Here is a 20,958-nt window from a genome sequence, read left to right on the forward strand (position 1 = left end):
TCTTTAAATGATGAGCCACCACCGAACCGCCCCCAATTCCGCCCCCAAACGAGCGCTGTCAGCCATCGTACTCTCGTTTAAAAGAGTCTGTTGGTGACCTTCATCAAGATATCTTCTCTTGCTACAGTATCATTGATCTCTCTGATTTTGCCTCTCAGTCAATCAACTGTTAAATCTACAAGCCTTTGGCCCGTCATCATGGCGCAAGAATCTTCAAAATTGATATATTTTCAACGAGCTCTAGCAATTACTCTTTCGATCGTGACATGTCGTCAACTCGGACCACTCGACAATCTATTCTCTCCCTTTCTTCCCTCCAATCTTCTTACGGATTTTGCTATCGCACTGGTTAATTTTACGGTCACAACAAGCATACTCTTCTTTACGTGGCATATTGCGAGGCCATTAACAATCGAATCTCCAACTCTGCCCACCACAAATCTAAATTTCTGGCGATCTATTCTCGCCAGCATTGTTCTGGTCCTTGCAGTATGCGGCGACTCTCTCTTGAAAAGAGTCTCTTTAGGCTTCACTGTCGGGGCATGCTGGACTCTCGGGTGGATGGTCACCACTCCTGAGGAGCGGAAGTCCTATTGGAAGTTCCTGAGACAGGGGCTGGCTTTGAAACTATTGGAGTTGTGGCAAAAGTCTAATCGTTGAGGGCTATCTTCAATATGTTCGATCTTCGTATCCTCTTAGCAGTCGTCCTGAATATGAAGTGATGCATCAGGCTGAAGGCCAAGGTGCGGGGCTCCGCGGGGCCTGTAGCCAAAGCGCAGTGATAAGGTTGAAAGGTCGGGGAGGGAGAAAGCCACGAGGTACGAAAGCTAAAGTCAGGCGATTCCCATTCAGGCAATCGTGAGACGAGGTTTTCCGTGGTAATAGGACAGGGTACGGGAGTATCGGGGTGCCAGCCCAGAAACAAGAAAATATAAGCCGATATAGGCATTCACAGGTCCTTACAACCCATACCGAGAGTAACTTGCTCATGTTCTCTTGACTAGGCTGTTCTAACTTCCTCGAGAGAATGAAAACATACTTGTCTGCTAGGGCCGACACCGAATTCGAGATACCGACGGGGCGGGTGGATAGATAGGTGTTTTCAGGTTTCATTTATCCCAATTTCTCAAGTGAAGTTGGTCATATCCACATCATGCTAGAGCGAGCTGTAATAAAACAAATGATCAACGGCCGAAGCAATATGCAACCAAGCTAAATCCCCAAATAAAGCAAGACAAGGAAAAAAAGTTCATAAAGAACGCCAAGGCTATGGACATAGAATACCGGTGGATATCAATGATAATATCCCCGCCACCAAACGGCCATGCAAGCCGCTACTACCAAATCTAGCATCTTAATTCCCTCATCTTCGATAACCAGCTTCCCCAGCTTAGCGCTCTTCCCTCGCATGCCACCGCCGGCTAGTTCTCGCGCTAGAGAAAAGTCTAGCCGGTCCTCGTCCGAGTCCGGTCCACCACTGCTTGTGCTGGTGCTGCGCCGCGCATCGGTGTGCTGATGCGCAAATTGATTCTGCCGGGAGAAGCGGGCTAGACGATGGGAGTTTCGGCGGACGATGTTTGAGGTGTTGTTGGGAGCGTCGGAGGACATATTGGGCCCGGAGTGGGCACGTGGGCGCGCGTAGGTGTTCGGGTTCAGAAATTGGGAGAGAGAATTACGTTTGGAGGTTTCGACGTTGGTGGGATCCTGAATATGACGAGGGAAAGATGTCTTGTTGGGGGAAGACGCGAGAGACGGGTTGTGATGAGGGTGTTGGTTTTGGCGATTTGAGGCGTGGAAATGGAGATTGGCGGCTTGGAAGGGTGTGTTGAACCGAATTTCAGCAACAGTGACTGCGGGATTGCCATCGTTGTCACTGCTGGGTACGATGCCGCCAGGTCCTGAGATCAGATGCTTGCATTTCAGGCTGCGGCCGTTGACGCTTGTGGAGAAAGTGCATGTCCCGTTCCAAGGCGAATTAAAGACGTAATAGCCACTCTTGAGTTTTGAACCTTCGGGAATTTGCCCGTTGCCAAACTCCGGAGGGCCTCGGTCACTTCGTGTTGGGTCTTCAAAATTCCTTGATACGCAGAGCTGCCGATGAAATTTGCGCGATTCGGAAACCTGTGGCTCGTTCGATTGGACATGCCCCAATGACGGCGGTAGGGATGGTGCTCCTGGTCGCCGCATCCCCGCGGGAAGATTTGCAGCTATATCAGCAAGTGATAGCGGCTCATTGGAGCCAATAAAACGGTTATATCCGGGTGTCGAGATCTCAATATCAACGGTATTGTGATTCATGCGCGGTATTGAGATCGTTGCCACATTCCACTGTGTGCCTGATGCGGGATCACGTCTGATCAATGTAATGTGAAACCTTGTGTTGTTCTGAGGCGAATGGTGCATATTCTTCTGGCGAGTGGGGGATTGTCCAGATTTCCTGTTCGGAGAACCAGTGCGGCCTTGCACCGGCCGCGGGGGTAGTCGAGGTCTGGTGGAGTCTAGACTATGCCTCCCGGTCGACATGGTCTCATACTTCTCTTTCCAAGCTTCGAGTCCCCGTTCCTGGAGACCCTGAAAGTTATCAACGAATGCACTCCATCGATGAGACTTTCTTGGCTGATCATCACTAATTGGTTGAGCATGAAGAGGCTCCTCGTCGGGAGGCAGAGGAGGCAAAGGTCGGCCTTGAATTCCAGTGCTGACCGTCGGACGTGTTGGTGTCTTAATTGGTTCAACCACTTGATCAAGATCTGCATTTGCGATGGCCGCCGGTGTCCCTGCAAAAGACATGTTTTCTGCTGAAACATGGGGCATCGGAACTGGGCCGCGCGGCAAAACAGAAGGGGCCAGATTCTCTGCTGCTGGCGCAGTAGTAGCCGTAGCAGCAACGGCATCCTGAACCGGGTGATCGACTCCTCCAACGGGCTTTCGGCGCACATGGTTCATCCGCGCAAACTCTCGCTGCGCTGGGTCGCCTTCCATGGCCTCTCTGCGCCGTTGAGCTTCCTCCTCACGCTCATGCTCGACTTCTTGTAGTAGCGCATCATCCTCGGGCGTCGCAACATGGAGATAATAGAGTGAGGCGTTTATCGCCTCAGCCGAGATGCTTGACTTGGTGGGTGGCTTGAGAGGGGAGAGGAAGATGTCTGAGGTTTAGCGCATGCAGGGCGCAGTTAGCCCCAGCTCTTATCTTTTCTGCAGACAAGCCGATAAAAACCAGCATGAACATGGCCCAGCACACCGCGAGAGAGTGTGAAGGTATTCTGGAAGACGACGCACCTTGACTGCCAGGAACCCTCACAATATACAGCTGTAGCGGGTCAAGCTTCTCGTGGGTTGGGTTGCGCGGGTAGGCGGGGGGATTCGAGGCGATGGCGGTGATCGACGATAAAGAGCGGGCCTCCACGGGGCCTTGTTGAGCTCCAGCGACGCTAGACATGGCACGGCCGGGGTGTACCGGCCCCTTTCAAAGTGTCAATGAAGGGGAGAAGGGTTTAAAGAAGAAGAAAAGCGCTCGACGAAAGCAACCTGCTTTCTTGCTCGGAGGCAATAAACACAACAGCGGGTCCGTTCGGCAGTGGGCGGGCCGTATCAATCCAATCCGCTGGAAGTGTTGGCTGGTATTCCAGCTGGCGCGAATGGGGAAATTTACTAGTTTTTTGTCGATCGTGGGTCAGAGTTGAACCCTTGATAGCAGCCTGTTTATTTCTCCCCCCATCCTGAATCAAAAGACGCAAGGGAAGTGTAATCAGTCTACTTTAAAAGGGCTGCCTGACCCGCGCCTTCAAACGTGGCGCAGTATGTGGGCGGCTTGCGCAGGCGTTTGGCAATCTATTCCAATTCCGTCCAGGATCGGCTGTGTTACTTCTATAGTACAAAGTATTACAGATCGCCCAGCCAAAAGACCAACCAGTGTCCTGGACAGGCTCCAGGGAGAGATAAAAAAAAAGGCTGTGGCGTATTCAACATTTGGTATCTCCAGAATAGCTACAACGCTATAATATAAAGCAGAACGAAGAATGCAGAAAAGTTCCGACAAGGAAAGAAAAGATAGAGAGGGATTCTCTGCAAATGGGGTGTCGATACAATCACAAAAAAAGATGGAATATAGAAAAAGGGAAACGAAAAAAAAAAAAAAAAAAAAAAAAAAAACTCCGAGAGAGGGTCCTCTAACGCCGTAATGACAAGATCCCGTTCCAGTTCACCCAAATCCAAGTAATAAAATTAGACAACAGTCTCGGACCGTTCTCCTTCCGCAATGATGGGGACACCCAGTCCGCGATCGGGGCTTTGTAAGACCAACTGCTCATGGCGCCGGGCACGGAGGAAGTCGCTAACGGCGCGGATCAAGATGAACCATCCAACAATCATAAGGATATACGAAATCCACTCGCTGGTGGTGATGCCCGACATGGCGCCACCATCACCACCCCCGGTGGTGTCGGCGACATTATTGGGATCGAAATTGTGACTATTGGGATCTGGCGGTGGCACATATTGGTCACTGCCTCCCTCGCCCCCCGAAGAATCACTACCTCCCTTCATATAGAACCCGTATTGAACAAGAGTAAGGCCGAGACCTGCTCGGCTGCCATTCTTGGCGGCGTGGGTGGTGTGCAGCAGGTAGGTCAGCAGGAAGCCGACCAGCTGGAAGGACATCGAGATCATTGCATTCCACACGAAAGAGAAAATGGATCCGACCGGCAGCCCATCGACGTAGACTTCATCTGACGAGATACCAGGCGCCACAATCGTGGTCTCCCAGTATGGCGGTGTCGCATCGGCGGCGGCTTCTTCGTAAGACTAGATTGAGAAGTACCAAACATATTAGTCAAGCTTGTCAAGAAAAAAAATACTTCATCGAGAGCAGCGTCATCAACTTACAGGAGGGAGGTCCTCATTCTTCTCGCCGCGTTCAGGCTTGGCGGCTAGATTGGCGAAGACTCCGTCGTTTGATGGAGCGACAGATCGGCTCCCCCCAGACCCAGGTGTGGTAAAGCTGGGTAGAATGGTCGGTCGTCGTGCAGGTGTGGAAGTCCGATCCGTGTCTTGCCTGTCTGCGCGGGGGCTGATGATGACGACCCTGCCGCCGTCGTGTGACTATCTGCGGACGATCCGAAATCCGGGTTGGCGCGCATTAGTCGTTGTCTATCATCAGGTTCGTCATCTTCATCCGATCCATCCTCATCACCGAAGGCGTCGGCAAGAGTCTGGTCTTCATCGTTATGGAGTGGATCGCCATGCAGCAGCCGCCGTGATGACGGCGACGATGAGCGGGAACGAAAGGAAGGAGGCGGAGAGGTTGGAGTGAGGTCGGATCGGGGCGGATTTAAAGGGTATGAATGCGGGCCATCTTCTTCATCATGGGCATTTACCTAGAGGGTGGTCAGAATGGGTTGAGCCACATCCGGGGTCGAGGGTCGATTGCGGTCCGGCTGGGGCAATTGGATCAGCGGAGGGGGATGACGAACCCGTTGATAGCGCTGCGAGCTCATGACGAGCTGAGCGAGTGTGAAAAACGAAGAGCAATAGCAAAGAAAGGAAATACAATTTAGGTATCGGTAGACAAAAGAGAAGGAAAAAGGACGAGGCTGTAGGGTAGAAGATGGAGGATGGAAGCGTCGGGAATTGAAGGCAACAGGGAGTGGCGGCTGCCTCAGGCCGGACTCGTCGATCGAGAGCTGACCAAGCAGGGCGGAGCAACTTGCGGGAGGCGGCAGTAAAGTCGCCCGAGGGCGAGATTCTTCAAACACGACCTGCTTGCTTGTCTTGTCTCCATGCCCACCATGTCCGGATCACCGGTATGTCCAAGTTCCTGTTAATTGCTGCTCTCACCTCTTTCTCTCAGCGCAACCTGGCTTCTCGGCTTCTCATCCTAGTGGTCTCATCTAACACCATATCTGCAGGCCCTCAACCCGCGCTCCTTGCAAACCCGCCTTACTCATATCCTCAAACACTGGCCGTCTGATGCTGTCCGTCCTGCCTCCGTATCGGTCCAAACCTATCTGCAATCCCAGCTTGGCCAGCAACCGAGCGCAAATGGTTCATCACAGCCGGAGTCAACCCCCGCAAGCTCCTCCACACCCAAGATTTCCGAGTCGTCCGTGAATGCGCTGTCCGCGTTGCTTGAAAATCGCTTTGCGACCCGTTATCCTATGTCTTCCAAATTGCGGTACCCTGCAAGCAATCCAGAACATTATGACAACGTCATTCGCGAATTTGAGGAAGCGCCAAATCGTGATTGGTTTGGCCGACTACGGAAGAGATTAGGTGGAATCCTTCGGTTCCAATGATCAGATTTCTGCTTTAATATTCTTTGTATAAATGGGGTTATTTTGGATCGATTGACTTGGGGGTTCGCGGAATTGCATGGCATTTGTACCAATATTTTCAATCTGCTCTTACTCAATTTACTGTATCACTACTCCGCACCTAGATACGACAAGTGACTATTGTTTTTGGGACAAAAATACATTTCTAAGATAAGAAATAGAGATGACTATACAAGTCAACTCTAGTGTAAGACTAACTCCAGAGACACTCAAAATCTGGTATAAAAATACTCAAAACAGAATGCACGCTGCAGCACAATGAAGATATCCAGAAAAAGAAAGGAGAAGAAGAAAGAAAGAAAAAAGACCAAAAGAAATGCATTTTACAGCATAGGCTTCAGGTCGTCGGCGACCTTGAAAGGAGCCTCAGTCTTCGCCTTAACCTCCTCAACAGTCACCCCATCGGCGATCTCGATCAGAGTTAGACCGTCGGTGAAGTCGACGTCGAAGACGCAAAGGTCAGTGATGATACGGCTGACACAGGCAGGGCCAGTCAAGGGGAACTCGCACTGCTTGACAATCTTGGGATTGCCCTTCTTGTCAGTGTGCTCCATGGTCACGACAACCTTGGTGGCGGATGGGTTCGACACCAAATCCATGGCGCCGCCGAAGCCCTTGATCTTGCCGGGCAGCATCCAGTTAGCCAAGTCACCCTTGGCGCTGACCTGCATAGCACCCAAGATGGTCAGGTCGATGCGGCCCGAGCGGATCATGCCGAAGGATTCGTCGCTGCCAAAGCAGGATGCGCCAGGGTTCAGAGTCACGGTCTCCTTGCCCGCATTGATGAGATCTGGATCCTCTTCGCCTTTCTTGGGATACGGGCCCAGGCCCAGAATGCCGTTCTCCGATTGCAGTGTTACCTCAACAGAGGAATCAACGAAGTTGGGGGCAAGCATAGGCATGCCAATACCCAGGTTGGCATACATGCCATTCTTGAACTCTTTCGCAGCGCGGCGAACGATACGCTCGCGCTTGTTGGCAGTGTCGCCCTTGCCCAGCGCAGATGTGTCTGCGCCCTCCTCCTTAGCGAAGGTGAATTTCTCGATCTTCTTCTCCGTGGTGCTCTGGATCACACGCTTAACGTAGATGCCGGGGAGGTGAATCGCCGCCGGCTCAATCTCACCAGGCTCAACGATGTGCTCTGCCTCGACGATAGTCATCTTGGCGTTGCGGCCCATAGCGCCGTTGAAGTTGGCCGCCGCATAGCGGAACTGACAGTTACCCAGCTTGTCGGCCTTCCAGGCCTTGACGAAGGCGTAGTCACCCTTGATCGCCTCCTCCATAATATAGCTCTTGCCATCGAACACTTTAGTATCGCGCGGTTGGCTGTAAAGTGCCACTGTGCCGTCGGTGTTGTGTCGGAGGGGCAGATCGCCAGTCTGGACGACGGTGCCAAACGCCGCCGGGGTGTAGAATGCAGGAATACCAGCGCCGCCGGAGCGACAGCGCTCAGCTAGAGTTCCTTGGGGAGTAAGCTCGAGTTCGATCTCACCAGTCAGGTACATGCGCTCGAAAGTCTTGTTCTCGCCAACGTAGCTGGCAATCATCTTCTTGATTTGCTTGGACTGCAGGAGTAGCCCCAAACCAGAGCCGTCGACACCGGCGTTGTTGCTAACAACTGTCAGGCCGTTGATGGAGGTATTGTCGCGCACAGCATTGATCAGGGTATCCGGCACACCACACAATCCGAAACCACCGGCCAGCAGGGTCGAGTTCGACTTCATATCCTTAGTGGCCTCCTCGGCGGAGGCGAACACCTTGTTGATTGCTGCCCGGCGGACGCTGCTGGAAAAGGTACGGGCGAGGAAGCGTTGGTGCTGCACCATCCCATCTCAGTCAATTTTTCGGCGATACTAGTATGTGAGGAGGACATTGGTGAACAAACCTTGGCCGGATCAGCAGAGAATTGCCGCGCAATGCGGAGGCACGTCGCCACTTGGGAAGGCATGATGAATTGCTGCGATTGCTGCGATTATGGGAGTGGAAAGAAAACTGCCTGCGGGATGAGAGATGAGAAATAGAAAGGAAGGAAAGAAAACCAGCAAAGAGCGCAGCAGCAATGCGGAGGCAAAAGTCACGCCGGCAGTGAGCTGGTCTTATACTTCCGGGGGCGGCAATGGGGCGGAATCGAAGCCGGATATTCTCGCTCTGGGTCCTCCCCCGGACATTTCCCCGCAGGAGCCCCACGGCCGTTATTACATTGGAGAGTCTGTTCAATCACAATCTGATGGTGCACTTTAGGGGAATCGACTGACTGAAATCTACAATATATACGATTTACACTCTCCTCGCAGGCTCAATCGACTTCTCCAATCCCGTCGGGAAGACTTGGAGGAATGCGTAGCAGCCGAAGTCACACCCGATCCGATACCCGATCCGCGGGCCGCCGCTCGGGAAAGCTGACTCATTTTAAAGCCTCAGGCCACACAAGCCAATCAGCATGTGTCTTTGAAGTGACAATCCATGGGAAAAGCCCTGGGGGAGTATCTTGCATGGGTCAGAGGGCAGTTCCTTCTGCCACTAAACGCCACTCTGAACCCGGAACAATTGATCCTGATGAACTGGAACAAACGCGTTCGTGATCAGCCACACTCCTGTCAAACTTTATTGGATAAAAGAGGTTACTTAGATTGACATCGCAAATAATGCAGCGAATGCAGTTGACTTAATATAGTACACTCGCTCACTCAATCCCAATGGGCCAGTTTGATATTTCGCCTCCGGGCACCTTAGCTCGTGCCTTCGGCCCTAACCCCAGCTGTTCAATCATCTATCTATGTCTAATGATGCATTTACAGCTGCTCCTGTGCAAGCCGTGGCCTATGCCGCTCTCTATCGGAATTCAAGATTGATTACTCTGGCTCCATTCCAAGAAAAAGTCCTGATGTATCGTTCTAAGAGTTTCCTTCATTCATGATTTCTTCCGTTTATGTACACTGACAAAAAATGGCGCTCTCACTCATGCAGGGACGAAAAAGACATGGGCTAGAAGACATAAATGTAAAGAATAAAAAGGCTGTAGACATGGGCGGAGAAACGATTGGACTTTCAGCAGGCCTCACTGGCATATGTGCCTCATCCTGGAAGCATCAGCTTTCCCTTGTGGCGAGGAGCTTGCCACGGGTTTAGCAACGGACTACTAGTACGTGGCATCATCTTGCAGGTTGGCCAGATGGGCCTTCTTTTCGTCTGCAGCAGGGATGATCATGTCAGGTGTGTCACCTTGACTGGCGGCCTCCTGGTAGGATGGGGGATCAACCTCCATATCCTCCATAGTATCTGCGTTCTCAACATCCATGGCGGTTGGGACCTCCGTGAACATAGTATTCATGTCGGGCATGGGGTCGACGATGTCACGACAGACGGGATCGACCAAGCGATCCTTGATTTCATCGTGGAGATAGACGAGGAAGTAAGGGGTGGGGGGATTCTGGGTGTCGGTATTCTTGAAGATCTCGTCGAGGTTTTGAACCTCAGTCACGTACTCATCATTATACTTGCGCCAGATGTCCTTTCGGAAATCATAGATGTAAATCCAATAGTGACCGAATGAGACGGATCCATGGTGCACGAAGACGGCGTACAGCCGATAGGGCAGCTTCTGGAAGCCGACAAATTGGTTGGAGATCATCTTCTGCGTACTTTCGATCTCTTGGTCGATGACTGTGATCACTAGTTAGTATTTTCAAAACAAAGCAGGAGGACCGTTCTACAGATTCTTACATTTGAGCTCGGTATCAACCATCTCTGAAAGTTGATTCAGTTCGTTGAGCAGCTCCGGTTTCACCTCCAAAGTATCGTCATCTTCGATAGATGAAATATCCTCGAGAGCAGTTTTGGTATCACGGAACAATTGAGCAGTGTCAATGTTGTCACCATCCTTTATATGAAGTTAGTTCACTTGTTTGAGTGCTAGACAGACAAACAAATTACTCATACCTGCTTTCGTAGAAGCTCCTCACGGCGAGATTCAAGTGACTTGAGAGTTGTCTTCCATTCCCAACACTGACGCCGGCGATCAACAAGATCTGACTGCCTAGTATCCATGTACCGGTCCAAATAGATAGTTTGCAGGAGATCCAGATGATGAGTCGACTTGAAAGAGCTTTTCTTCACAGGGTCAAACTGAACTCGCTGCACTTGGATCTGAAGAACTGGGGGCAGGTGCGTAATAGCGCCGTATTGCTCTGCTTCACCATTTTCGACACTGATCTTTTGAGCATCAAAGGCCCCATCGATCGCAGCATAGATGTCGCGAGAGCCACCCGCTACATTGACTTTGATGTCACACCATCGCTCTTCTTTGGATCGGATGCCATCTTGAGTGGAAATATATGACCGTGTTCGACCGTAAAACAAGCTGAGGCATAGTTAGTATATCAACTAGTTCATCCAAAAGTAAAAAAAAAGAATTCTCACTCTTTGATCTGGTCAAGTTGTTCCCCGTCACTATCGATACCTCGTGGCTTAATGGCACACTGGCTCTGGAAGAGCACGTTATTGATGACTTCTGTGACATCCTGCTGGGCGCCAATTTCCACCTCCTCGATAAGCTGCCTTTGACGGTCGGTATCTGATAACGGCCGCGGGGGAACCGGTGGCGGGCGGTTCGGGGCTTCGGGTCTCGGTGGGGAGATGGTGGTATCACCGACTTGGCGTCCCCCATCTGATTCCGAAACATTCGTTGGAGAACGTGAATTAATCCCCTCGATCTCGGCGGGCGCTGCTGTTGGACCATTGACATCATTTTCTGACACCAAAGTGCCTTCACTGCTCAAGTCGCTGGAATTCAGGTCGTTGACAACCTCTTTGTCTGAAATAGCCTGCTCTTGCTGAGTCTGCTCTTCGACGATGGGCTGAGGTGGTCCGAGAGGCCCAAGAATGGGCATTCCGTTGATATCGCCGAGGCTTTGAGACTTAGAAATGGTCGACCTACGACGAATCGCCGCTTCATTCCCTGGGCTGATCAAAGTGAGTCGCGCCAACTCCTGTCCGGGGGTCACCGAGGATTGAGATGAGCTTATCATGTTTTGAAATAGCCCTCGTAGTTCACCGAGGACTACATGAGTCAGTTAGCTATCATTCGGTAAGATATGAACTTCTTGCTTGGACTTACATTTAAGTGAGCGTTCGACTTCTTTCCTAGCCACCTTACGGGAACCAACTTTCTTCTCCATGATGCTGTTCCCATCTTCCAGGTTCATTTGGTACCGCTCCAGGTTGAGAACCATATTGCGGAATGGGAGGACAGAAAAGTAGAACTGCAGAAGGCTGTTGAGGTAGCACGTATTGCCGATGTTCTGTAGACCAACCGGCCATTCAGACAAATCTCGATCAGGCTCAGATGAAATGCCCGCCATATTCCTAAGCATGGGACTTTCCATTTCCTTGGCAATAATACTCAATGCACGATTGTAGATCTCAGCCTGATCAGGATTTTCATCAATACAGATCGTGTATGCAGCCATGATAGCACCATCATCTGCGGTTCGATCCGGGATCTGAAGCAGACGATACGCATCCGCAATATCCATTTCCCCAGCGATGGTCTCACCAGTGTCAAGAAAGTGGCTGAGTCCAGTGGAGTTTCGTGACTCTGCAATGAGTCTGACAGCTCGGTTTGCCATTTCTTTGCAGGATGGGTTGTCATTCACCTTTGCTGTATACATGGTGATGATAAAATCGTCCGGAGTATTGTCCTCAACACCAAGGAAGACCTGAGCCTGCTCAGCGGTGGATACACGATCCTCGGAAACCGCCTTGATGCGCTCATTTCCCAGGCTATGTCCAATCCGCCATAGCTGCTGGCGCGATTCTGTTTCTTTCTCCTGTGAGGTTGAACTTAAGAAAGCGTAGAATTTTCCGATGATGGAGTCCTCGGTGATGTTAGGGTCATCCTGCCAAAGCCCAAAGTATTTGTATGCTTCCGCGACATCATCTTCAGAGTATTTCCCTTCTGAATATGCAACTTGAGCCGCCTGGTCAATGATCTCCCAGTCCTCCCCGCCTCGTAGAGTACCAATTGCCTTGAGACATTGCAAATACCTTGCTCCTCGCGCCGGGTCTACTGATACTTGGCGTTGATATGCTTCCACTATCAATGAGGCACTCATGTCTTCTGTGGCTCCAATATCTTCGTAGAATCTATCAAGTTTGAGAAAATTAGTATCATGGACCATGTTCAAACAAAGTGGGTAGACAAACGGAGCTGGTGCCATGGAAAACTCGCTGGTCCGGGATGACTTTGGATCTGGTATATGAATAAGTACTTGTGCCATTGTTGCCGATGGGCGATAATGACTCACAATCTTGTGCATCCAGGGCGTAGAGAATATCATGCATTGCCTGCTTGGAAAGATCAGGGGAATGGACTCCCCTTTTTTCCGATGCGGGCCGCTGGAGTATCAACACGATAAGCTCATTAATTGCGTCGTCGAGAAAGATGCTTAGGGGATCTTGGTAAGGAATATCGTCCTGGGCGTCTGGTTGCGGTGGTTGCCAGCTACCCGTTTCCTATGGGTAAAATCAGCAACAGAGATCAATATGATTGGCAACAAAAAGGATTCCGGTATAACAAACCTTATCATAGGTGAATCCCAAAAATTCTAACGCATCTTTACAAGGCTCGCCCTCCATTCCAAACGAAACCATGAAGCGCTTGTTAGTGGCTGCGATGGCTTTGCTACGTCCAGGATGATGAAGAGCGTTAGTGAGGTAGAGACGCAAGTTATCAAGCACATTGATGGGCATAGGAATGGCCATGCCCTCCAGTCGCTCCGGTTGATCTGCAATCGCTGCTTCTGCTCGCTCACGAATGAGATTTGGGTCTGTGCATATTTCAAGAAGCTGAGGATTGAGAAGGGGGGACAGGATGCGAAGTGAGACCATTGCGGAACATGAGAGGTGTGAGCATTGGTAATGATACGTCTCGGCGACTTGGCCATTCTCTGTCACTTCCGCAGGTGATGAACCGCCCTGTTGTCTCCCTGATTTGTAGACTAGATGGTGAATATGTCCCGACTTTGGTATAGCAAACGCATTCCCGCTATTTGTGTACGTGACCACAACCTGCAGATGATAACGGCACTTCGAGCATATGCATGATACCTTTGAGGAAGTCCCGGGTCTCCGCGTGTGTTCCGCCTGTGCCAGAAATGTCTGGTTTGTTTTTATCACATATTCATGTCGGCAGGCATTTGGTGATATAAAGCCATACGCTTCGTCTTGAGGTTCTGGGTACACAAGAGGCACTTGTGCAAGTAGGTTGAGACCGGTGCCTGGAGGATGTGCGGGATCATACAACCGAATATCTTCTGCGAGACGGGGCGCTGTCTTGCCTATTTATGATGCACAATGACCACATTAGCAGATTATCCCTATGATAAGTGTTTGATCGCAGATGTTGCTTTCATTGTCACTCACCCGGCCGCTGCGGAGGCACCATGACCGTGGTTGCCCTATTATGATAGCGCACACCTTAAAGCCCTCCTTTCCTCGACAAAGAAGAAGATAAAGGCAGACAGGGTGCTCCACAAATGTTAATAGCCCATAAGACCCAACCGAACACTTGTGCTTCTGTGACGCCACAGTCGCTGGCGTGATGGGAACTGGCTAGCGGAGAGACAGCGGGGAGCCCACCGCAATGGGCAGCAGTGGGCGGTAAGCTTGGATTTGATGCTGTAAGGCCCGATCCAGGGATTTAGGGCAATAATGTGAAAGACCTAATAGTTGAATCCTATCACAAGCATACAAAGGCTAAAAGATCTTGTATTAACAAAAGGACGATGTGTTGATGAGTTTTGTATCTACAGATGTCCCAAGTGGAAGCTCCATGGTTCGACCCCAAACCGACCAGGCGGTGGCCAAGGCGGTCAGCAGTAGCAAAATGCATCCCAAAATCCGAGTTTCAACCACCCGTCCACCGCAGCTCATCCCTCCCCCAGACCACCATGGCACACCACGCTGAGGACGACAGCTACCACCCAAAGGATGCCATTTCGGCATCTATTAAGACCACTGCCATGACTGGTGGCATTGGTCTTTTTGCCTCAGCTGTCCAGAACACTTTGGTGAGGCAGAATGTTGGCCCGCTGGGCATCTTCCAGCGCAGCGGCAGCACCATCACTGTTCTCGGTACGAACCCATTTCTAAAAGAAATAATGGGTCAATCGATACTAATACTACTGATCTTGTAGCTGCGATGGGTGGTACCTACGAATTCGCCAAAACCGCGTCGGCCAACCTGCGCGAGAAGGAGGACCCTTGGAACACCGCCATCGGTGGTTTCTTCTCCGGCGCCATTCTGGGTCTGCGAGGTCAGCTTTGACTACAATTGATGTTGCAAAGAACCAGATACTAACTTGGTCCCTAGCCCGTGCTCTTCCCGCCGTGCTCGGCTACGGTGTCGCCCTGTCGACCGCCCTGGCCGCTTTCGAATACACCGGTGGCTCTCTGTTCGGATACAGCAAGAACAAGGATGAAGATGAGTTTGAGCGTCGGACAAAGCTGCGCACCAACTACCAGAGCCCCGCCGAGCAGACCTTTGCCGAATTGGGTGAGGGACGTGGTATGTTCATCCACCAACCCCCCGCCGAGACCCCACGAGGGAAGTGGGCATGGAAGCGTCGGATTGAAGCTAATCGTGATTGTTTCCAGGTATCTACGGCCCTAACTACGCAGAACGCCGCCGCGAGCGGATCAAGGAGGCCTATGGCATTGAAGTTCCCACATACCCGGTTTCTGCATCATAAAAGCCAGTCCTGTTGTCCCTCCGATATCTTGATCCCACCCTTCCTCATTTCCCTGGTCGCGTTGTGTAAATTACCCCCTTTTCATCATGTTGCCTCTCTAGCATGCCGGACACGTCAATCCGAAATCAGTTCTCTTCTGTTAGCACCGAGTGACGTAGATCTATTTGGGATCCCCCGCGGGTGACTCTAGGACAAGGAATCTCTCAAGTAAAATAATGATATATGGTCAATTGCCGTGCATGAAAGCTAGTTATCATGAGCTGCCCGGGGTTCACGTACCCCTCTGCTCTACGACAACACTTGATGGGAATGCCGGGGATTGATATGTCTGATAAGACGTGGTGGCCCAAGATGTTCGAGATGCGCGTGGAGGGGAAACTTGGTCCACGGCGGCCAATGACGGGGCGGCTATATCCAACCCTCAGTCCGCACGGCTCCATGTTCATTCATACACTCTTCATGGAGTAAACCCATCAAGAATCTCCGATACATAGCATTTATGATGCAAGTGTCTCTTGCATGCGACCTGCCGGAATCCTCGGAATGAGATCACCTCGCCAAGTTCCTCCTCCAACTCCACGATTTGGATTCCCATGGACGGCAATGACGAGGACCGACGTTGGCTTCCTCACCTCAGCCATGAATCAGGCCCCATCAGGATCATGAATAATTATGTCACAATTTTGGGACTTCTCACGTGTCTCTTAGCTTGCTCAAGTTTAACGGTCGCCTGCAAACTATGGTCTACCAAAAGAAAAAGAAACAAAAGACGGGATGTTGAAACGCCTGGGTTATGATCCTCCCCTATCCTGGGATATTCCAGGGCCGCCAAACGTCGATCGACGATGTGCATCATGGCGCTATCGGAAACCCGCGGGGGAACCACGTTCTACATAAATGGCCCAAATGAACGGAGTCATCGGATACATATGTCTGATGTACTCGGCAAGGGGGCAGGACGTTTTTCCACGAGCTCAACATTATCCCACCCCCCTCTTGTCCACCGCCCCAGTCCCGACGTCATGTTCATCTGGTTGATCATCGATCAGGAGAGGGGGCAAATCGGGGAGGGGGTGCCAACTCTCCCCTTTTATGGCCCTCTTTTTGGATGCTGAGCCACATCGGCTTTGTGGATCACAGGTGCTGAATCAAGGACATCATCGGGCTCCAGTGCTCGGGGTCCCGCGCTTCAGGAGGCCCCTCTCGGCTGCAGGCCTGCAGGACCAACGCGCCGCGGCATGGCGGAGCCACCGTCGTCAGCCACGTTCGTTATTAGGCAGACAAGTTGCCCCTCGGAGGATTCTGCCGCAGTTGCCTGTGCCCCTTTTTGGTTATTTCAGGAGTCCTGGGCTGCGATTGAGTGGTTCGAAGAAAATGGTTTCATTTGGAAGACGATCGGATCCGTAGTCTATCTTCAGCATGAGAAGATCAAGCCGCTCAACCTGAACCCACTCAAATCACAGCGACGGACTAAACCTCCGAGTCCTCGACGTCAACTATCGTGATTCATGCAAATTAGCTTTTGAGGTGCCTTTCCCCCTCTCTTCGGTGCCGGGGCTCCCGAAGGGAACGCAGTCTTTGAGTGGTTGCTTGTCACTCGGTACGGCGCAACGGAGTCTATACCCTTGGTGGGCGTGGGGTCCTGAGTGTCTTCGGTGGTACCTGGTACTTGGGTGGTTGAACTTGGTTGGAGGAACGCTGAGCGTCATCACTCGATCGCATCGTAGACGTCATTCACCTCCAACTTGACCTCGACAACACTCTTCTTCAAGATCAATCTTTAATTCCCGTCTCCCGATTTTCTCTTATCCTTCAGATTCCGATTCTGATTCATGAGTTTGGAATTTCCCAAGCCACCCGATCAGCCCCCTCCCCCTTTTATCCCGAGCGCATCGTTCGATCTCCTTTTGCGCGGTTCCTCGATAGTTCCGTCGTGTGGGGCAACCTGATCTCCTCGTGAACCGACGCTCCTAAAGTCTCGAAAGACGCCCCCGCAAACCGTTCCAGCCCAGCGCCTCCGTTCGCTGGGTAACCGGAGACCGCGCCATCATTGATCGCCCCTCTTGCTTCGTGTTTTCCTCTTCTCTTTTTGCTTCCTCAAGTCCCATTGTCATTGAACTCTCCGGAGCCCTCTCCTTGCTGTGAATCCCTCCGGCATATTCCCGACCGTCGACCATCGCCGTGCCGTCCACCATCACCACCAAATCTCCCCTCTTTTCCCTCCCGTTCCCGGAGTCATGGCCATGGCCGCGCGGCCGCAGACCCCCGTGCAGGACGGCTACATGATCCCCCACCCGAACGACCCGGGGGTGCTTAATCGCGGATACGGCAATTTGAGAACCTCCTCGCGACCGAGTTCCTACGCCGGCACGGGCTCGGCCTTTCATTACAGTCACGGCGCCCTCGATCAGCCTCAGATCTCCCACAATACCCGGTTCAAAGAGGACTTCGAAACTGCCAGCCATCGCAGCTCCCTTCAGCTTGACGGGTCCGCCGCCGGTATCCAGCGCTCCGTCTCGCTCATGTCCCAGGGCCGCTCGCCCACACCGTCCCGCTCCAGTACCCTTCGTAAAAAGGCCTCTCTGAGCAAGAAGGGAAGCTTGCGACGCAATGGCAGCCGTCGCTCCCTGCGTGCTGGTAGCGTCCGAAGCCTAAGCTTGGGCGATCGGGAAAAGTACAATGCCGAGGGCGTGGATGATGTCAACAGTGCCTTTATGGCGCCGATCCCGACCTCCGGGAACCCGACGGAGGTGCTGGCAAATCGGTTTCAAGGTAAGGATCCCCGTCTGTTAATTTGATTTCCTCTATACGTAAAGTTTTGTTTGCTGACCGGGCTTGTCTGCCCCTCAGCCTGGCGCAAGATTTTAAAGGACCTGATTCTGTTCTTCAAGGAAGTACAGAAATCCTACGAAACAAGATCCAAACTATTCTTATCCGCTTCCCACGTGATGAACAACCAGGTGATTCCGCCGGCCTTCTTACAGTCAGGTGGCCTGGCCGATGCGACGGAGATCCTTCAGCACTTCCACCGCCAAGGATATACCGAGGCCAACAAGGCAGTCGAGGTCGAAATCGAAGTCATCAGCCAATTGACTGGTCTCCGAAGCGACCTGCAGAAGAAAACGAAGGAGATCAAGAGCCTGTCGGGAGATTTCAAGAACACGGTTGAGAAGGAGATTGACGGCACGCGCAAGGCTGTCCGTAACCTGCACGAGTCCCTTGGCCTGGTGGATACCGATCCCTCAGCAACATCTGGCAAGGGAGATCCGTTCCTGATGCGCCTCAATGTGGAACGACAGGTCGAGAAGCAGATTGAGGAGGAGAATTATTTACATCGGGTTCGTTGCACCAATCTTTCATGTTTCCCCCTCCCTCTTCTCGCGTGCATGAGCGGCCTTGAGGGTCCGATGCAGCAGCTAACATATTGAGGGCGCAGGCATACCTGAATCTGGAGAACTCAGGCCGTGAACTTGAATCGATTGTGGTCAGCGAGATCCAAAAGGCATACAATGCCTACGCCAGTATTCTTAAGCGCGAAGCCGACGAGGCATACGACACCGTGGAGAAGCTACGTGCTGGCCCCATTTCGATGCCCCAGGATCATGAGTGGAATGCATTTGTCTCCAGCACCGATGAGCTGGTCGATCCCCGGATTCCTCTACGAAACGTTGAAAACATCACCTACTCTGGCAAGGATCATCCGGCCGCGGCCGAAATTCGTGCCGGTATGCTGGAGCGCAAGAGCAAGTACCTCAAGAGCTACACGCCTGGTTGGTACGTCTTGTCGCCGACTCACCTCCATGAGTTCAAGTCGGCCGATCGCGTGGCATGGCAGACGCCCGTCATGTCGCTATACCTTCCGGAGCAGAAACTTGGCTCCCACTCCCAGGAGGATTCAAGCTCGCATAAATTCATGCTCAAGGGTCGGCAGACTGGTGCTATGCACCGCGGCCACTCGTGGGTCTTCCGCGCCGAATCACATGAAACCATGACATCTTGGTACGAGGACATCGAGAGTCTCATCAGCAAGACGGGTGAGGCTCGCAATGCCTTTGTGCGCCGCCATGTACGGAGTGTGAGCGGTCGGTCCACATACAGTGAAGTCATGGACGACGACGAGGCGGACCAGACTCCATACTCCGCCGAGTCCGTGGTTCTGGCCCAGGAGCGGCCCACTTCAGCCACCCGCCAGCCCGGCGGGGCCTTCCCGAGTGATGTTCAGATCGACCGCCACCTTCAAGCTCCCCTGTCCCCCTCCAGCGGCGCCAGTTCGTCTGGGCGTGACATGATTGCGGCTGCAGGATCACTTCCTGATGGCACGGGTGCGGCGACTGGAGCCTCCCGGTTCTATGATGGCGGTGACGCGGCCAATGGATCGCCACAGGCCATGAACGCCAGCTCTGCCGATCGTTCCCGGTCCCAGATGAGTCGGCATGACAGCTACTACGGCGATTGGATCAGCCCCGCCGCTATTGTCGCGCAACAAAAGAAGAGCCAGCTGTCGGAGACGGCCAATATGGATGACCGGGAAGTTCGATCCGATGGCGACCACAACTCAGTTGTCGCCATGTCCGGCGTGCTCGAGGGCCGCAACCGCCGAGAATCGTCTGCGCCTCCGCAAGTTGCCCGTCGAGAAAGCGTGTCCACGGCCCCCACGAACACCAACGTCACCGACTACACCAACAACACCCTAGCCACCTCGCTCGACGAGAGCCTCGAGCTGGGTCAGAATGCAGCTGTGGCCTCCAGCTCCATTCCCACCACTAACGGTCTGGAAGATGGTCTTGGGGATCACGCCAAATCTGGGGCCGACCTTGTCCGCCCGAAGCAGGACAGCGTCGTGGCCATTGACATGAAGATTCCCGGCCGGTACCCACCCACCAATGTGGCGGCCTGATTTGCTTCTTCCCAATTAACCATTCGTTTCTTCTGATTGCCTTTTGTTTTTGCTGGGCCCCTTTTTTGTCTTTCTATCTATCCCTCCCTCCCCCCCCACCTCCCCCCAACTACAAATTCCCTATTCTTTGTCCTGGACTGTCTTGTCCATTGTACATGTATGACCACCATCATCTCTCACCCGCCATTCTCCAACTCCCAGATTTCTCTCCCCCCGACAATACGATCTAGCTTGTTGCTAGGCGTTTTTGTAAGAGTACGGGTCCTCTCGTTCGGATGGATACCTCCTCCACTCCCCATTTCATATTTCAATCCCGCCTTCCCCTTTTCTCTGCGCGGCAGCTAGATCCGCCGCGGGCGTTCGTTCCGGGTTTTGCGGCGCACAACCGGGTTTCTTTTCGATTCTCCCTGTGATTCCCTGGGTGCTGAGCACCCGTGCTTTCGTTATATACTTTTTGGGGTTTTTCTTCATTCCTCCTCCTCTCTATTATCTTTTCATTTTTGTCCCTTTTCCTATCATTTTTCCTTTTCTCTGTATTTTTGGTTCCCTACATGTGTGTTACGTACGCCGCCGGTACCTGGTTTGTGTCTCTGGAGTGAAGAAATGAAATACGATGTTGTTCTGATCTCAGTGTTGGATCTTGGTTTGGTCAATTATGCAATGGACGTCTTGATATATCGAGCTTTCGAGCTTGGAGCCGCCCCCTCTTTAGTTCCGTGAAGTTGGCCCTTACACGTCTGAATGTTCGTAGCCGTCACCCTCGGTCAGCATTGGCAGAAAGCAGTCTAATGCGACTATATTGTATGAGGCTGACAAGGCTCATGAGATCAGGAATCCGTGATCAAATGCAGTCTCAAAAAGTCTAAAAATCGGGGTCATCTCGAGTGACTTCTTTCGAATGTCATGGGGAGGGGAGAGGGTGGAAAGCTTGTCGACGGGCCCCCGGCGATCTGCGGCGGGGGGACGTGGCATTTTGATA

At 52.2% G+C, this 20,958-nt stretch overlaps 7 protein-coding genes across 7 annotated transcripts; 3 read left to right on the forward strand and 4 right to left on the reverse strand.

Annotated features, from left to right (window-relative positions):
- Positions 1–1,293: 1,293 nt before the first annotated feature.
- Positions 1,294–3,439, reverse strand: N7462_007920 (uncharacterized protein; the record flags this gene model as incomplete). Its single annotated transcript, XM_057079638.1, has 2 exons — positions 1,294–3,146; positions 3,280–3,439. The coding sequence occupies 2 exons, from the start codon at positions 3,437–3,439 to the stop codon at positions 1,294–1,296; spliced, it is 2,013 nt and encodes a 670-aa protein (XP_056932308.1).
- A 785-nt stretch (positions 3,440–4,224) lies between these two features.
- Positions 4,225–5,354, reverse strand: N7462_007921 (metal homeostatis BSD2 family protein; the record flags this gene model as incomplete). Its single annotated transcript, XM_057079639.1, has 3 exons — positions 4,225–4,803; positions 4,885–5,053; positions 5,080–5,354. Coding segments are annotated over 3 exons (1,023 nt in total), but the record flags the coding sequence as incomplete, so codon positions are not given.
- Positions 5,355–5,786: 432 nt separating this feature from the next.
- On the forward strand, positions 5,787–6,293 carry N7462_007922 (ubiquinol-cytochrome c reductase complex assembly factor 2; the record flags this gene model as incomplete). Its single annotated transcript, XM_057079640.1, has 2 exons — positions 5,787–5,801; positions 5,907–6,293. The coding sequence occupies 2 exons, from the start codon at positions 5,787–5,789 to the stop codon at positions 6,291–6,293; spliced, it is 402 nt and encodes a 133-aa protein (XP_056932310.1).
- A 362-nt stretch (positions 6,294–6,655) lies between these two features.
- Positions 6,656–8,280, reverse strand: N7462_007923 (3-oxoacid CoA-transferase; the record flags this gene model as incomplete). The annotated part of the gene is made up of 2 exons (XM_057079641.1): positions 6,656–8,149; positions 8,218–8,280. The coding sequence occupies 2 exons, from the start codon at positions 8,278–8,280 to the stop codon at positions 6,656–6,658; spliced, it is 1,557 nt and encodes a 518-aa protein (XP_056932311.1).
- Positions 8,281–9,471: 1,191 nt separating this feature from the next.
- On the reverse strand, positions 9,472–13,220 carry N7462_007924 (ubiquitin-specific protease UBP2; the record flags this gene model as incomplete). Its single annotated transcript, XM_057079642.1, has 7 exons — positions 9,472–9,995; positions 10,056–10,212; positions 10,272–10,692; positions 10,752–11,391; positions 11,449–12,582; positions 12,638–12,845; positions 12,912–13,220. 7 exons carry the CDS (start codon positions 13,218–13,220, stop codon positions 9,472–9,474), a joined length of 3,393 nt encoding a protein of 1,130 aa, XP_056932312.1.
- A 1,061-nt stretch (positions 13,221–14,281) lies between these two features.
- N7462_007925 (Tim17/Tim22/Tim23/Pmp24 family protein) lies at positions 14,282–15,082 on the forward strand (the record flags this gene model as incomplete). The annotated part of the gene is made up of 4 exons (XM_057079643.1): positions 14,282–14,465; positions 14,528–14,647; positions 14,704–14,898; positions 14,988–15,082. 4 exons carry the CDS (start codon positions 14,282–14,284, stop codon positions 15,080–15,082), a joined length of 594 nt encoding a protein of 197 aa, XP_056932313.1.
- Positions 15,083–17,319: 2,237 nt separating this feature from the next.
- On the forward strand, positions 17,320–19,979 carry N7462_007926 (SLM1 family PH domain-containing protein; the record flags this gene model as incomplete). Its single annotated transcript, XM_057079644.1, has 3 exons — positions 17,320–17,854; positions 17,933–18,420; positions 18,519–19,979. The coding sequence occupies 3 exons, from the start codon at positions 17,320–17,322 to the stop codon at positions 19,977–19,979; spliced, it is 2,484 nt and encodes an 827-aa protein (XP_056932314.1).
- Between the last annotated feature and the right edge of the window lie 979 nt (positions 19,980–20,958).

Source organism: Penicillium macrosclerotiorum, assembly GCF_028827735.1.
Source record: "Penicillium macrosclerotiorum strain IBT 26536 chromosome Unknown utg000007l_segment0_segment0, whole genome shotgun sequence".
NCBI lineage: Eukaryota > Fungi > Ascomycota > Eurotiomycetes > Eurotiales > Aspergillaceae > Penicillium > Penicillium macrosclerotiorum.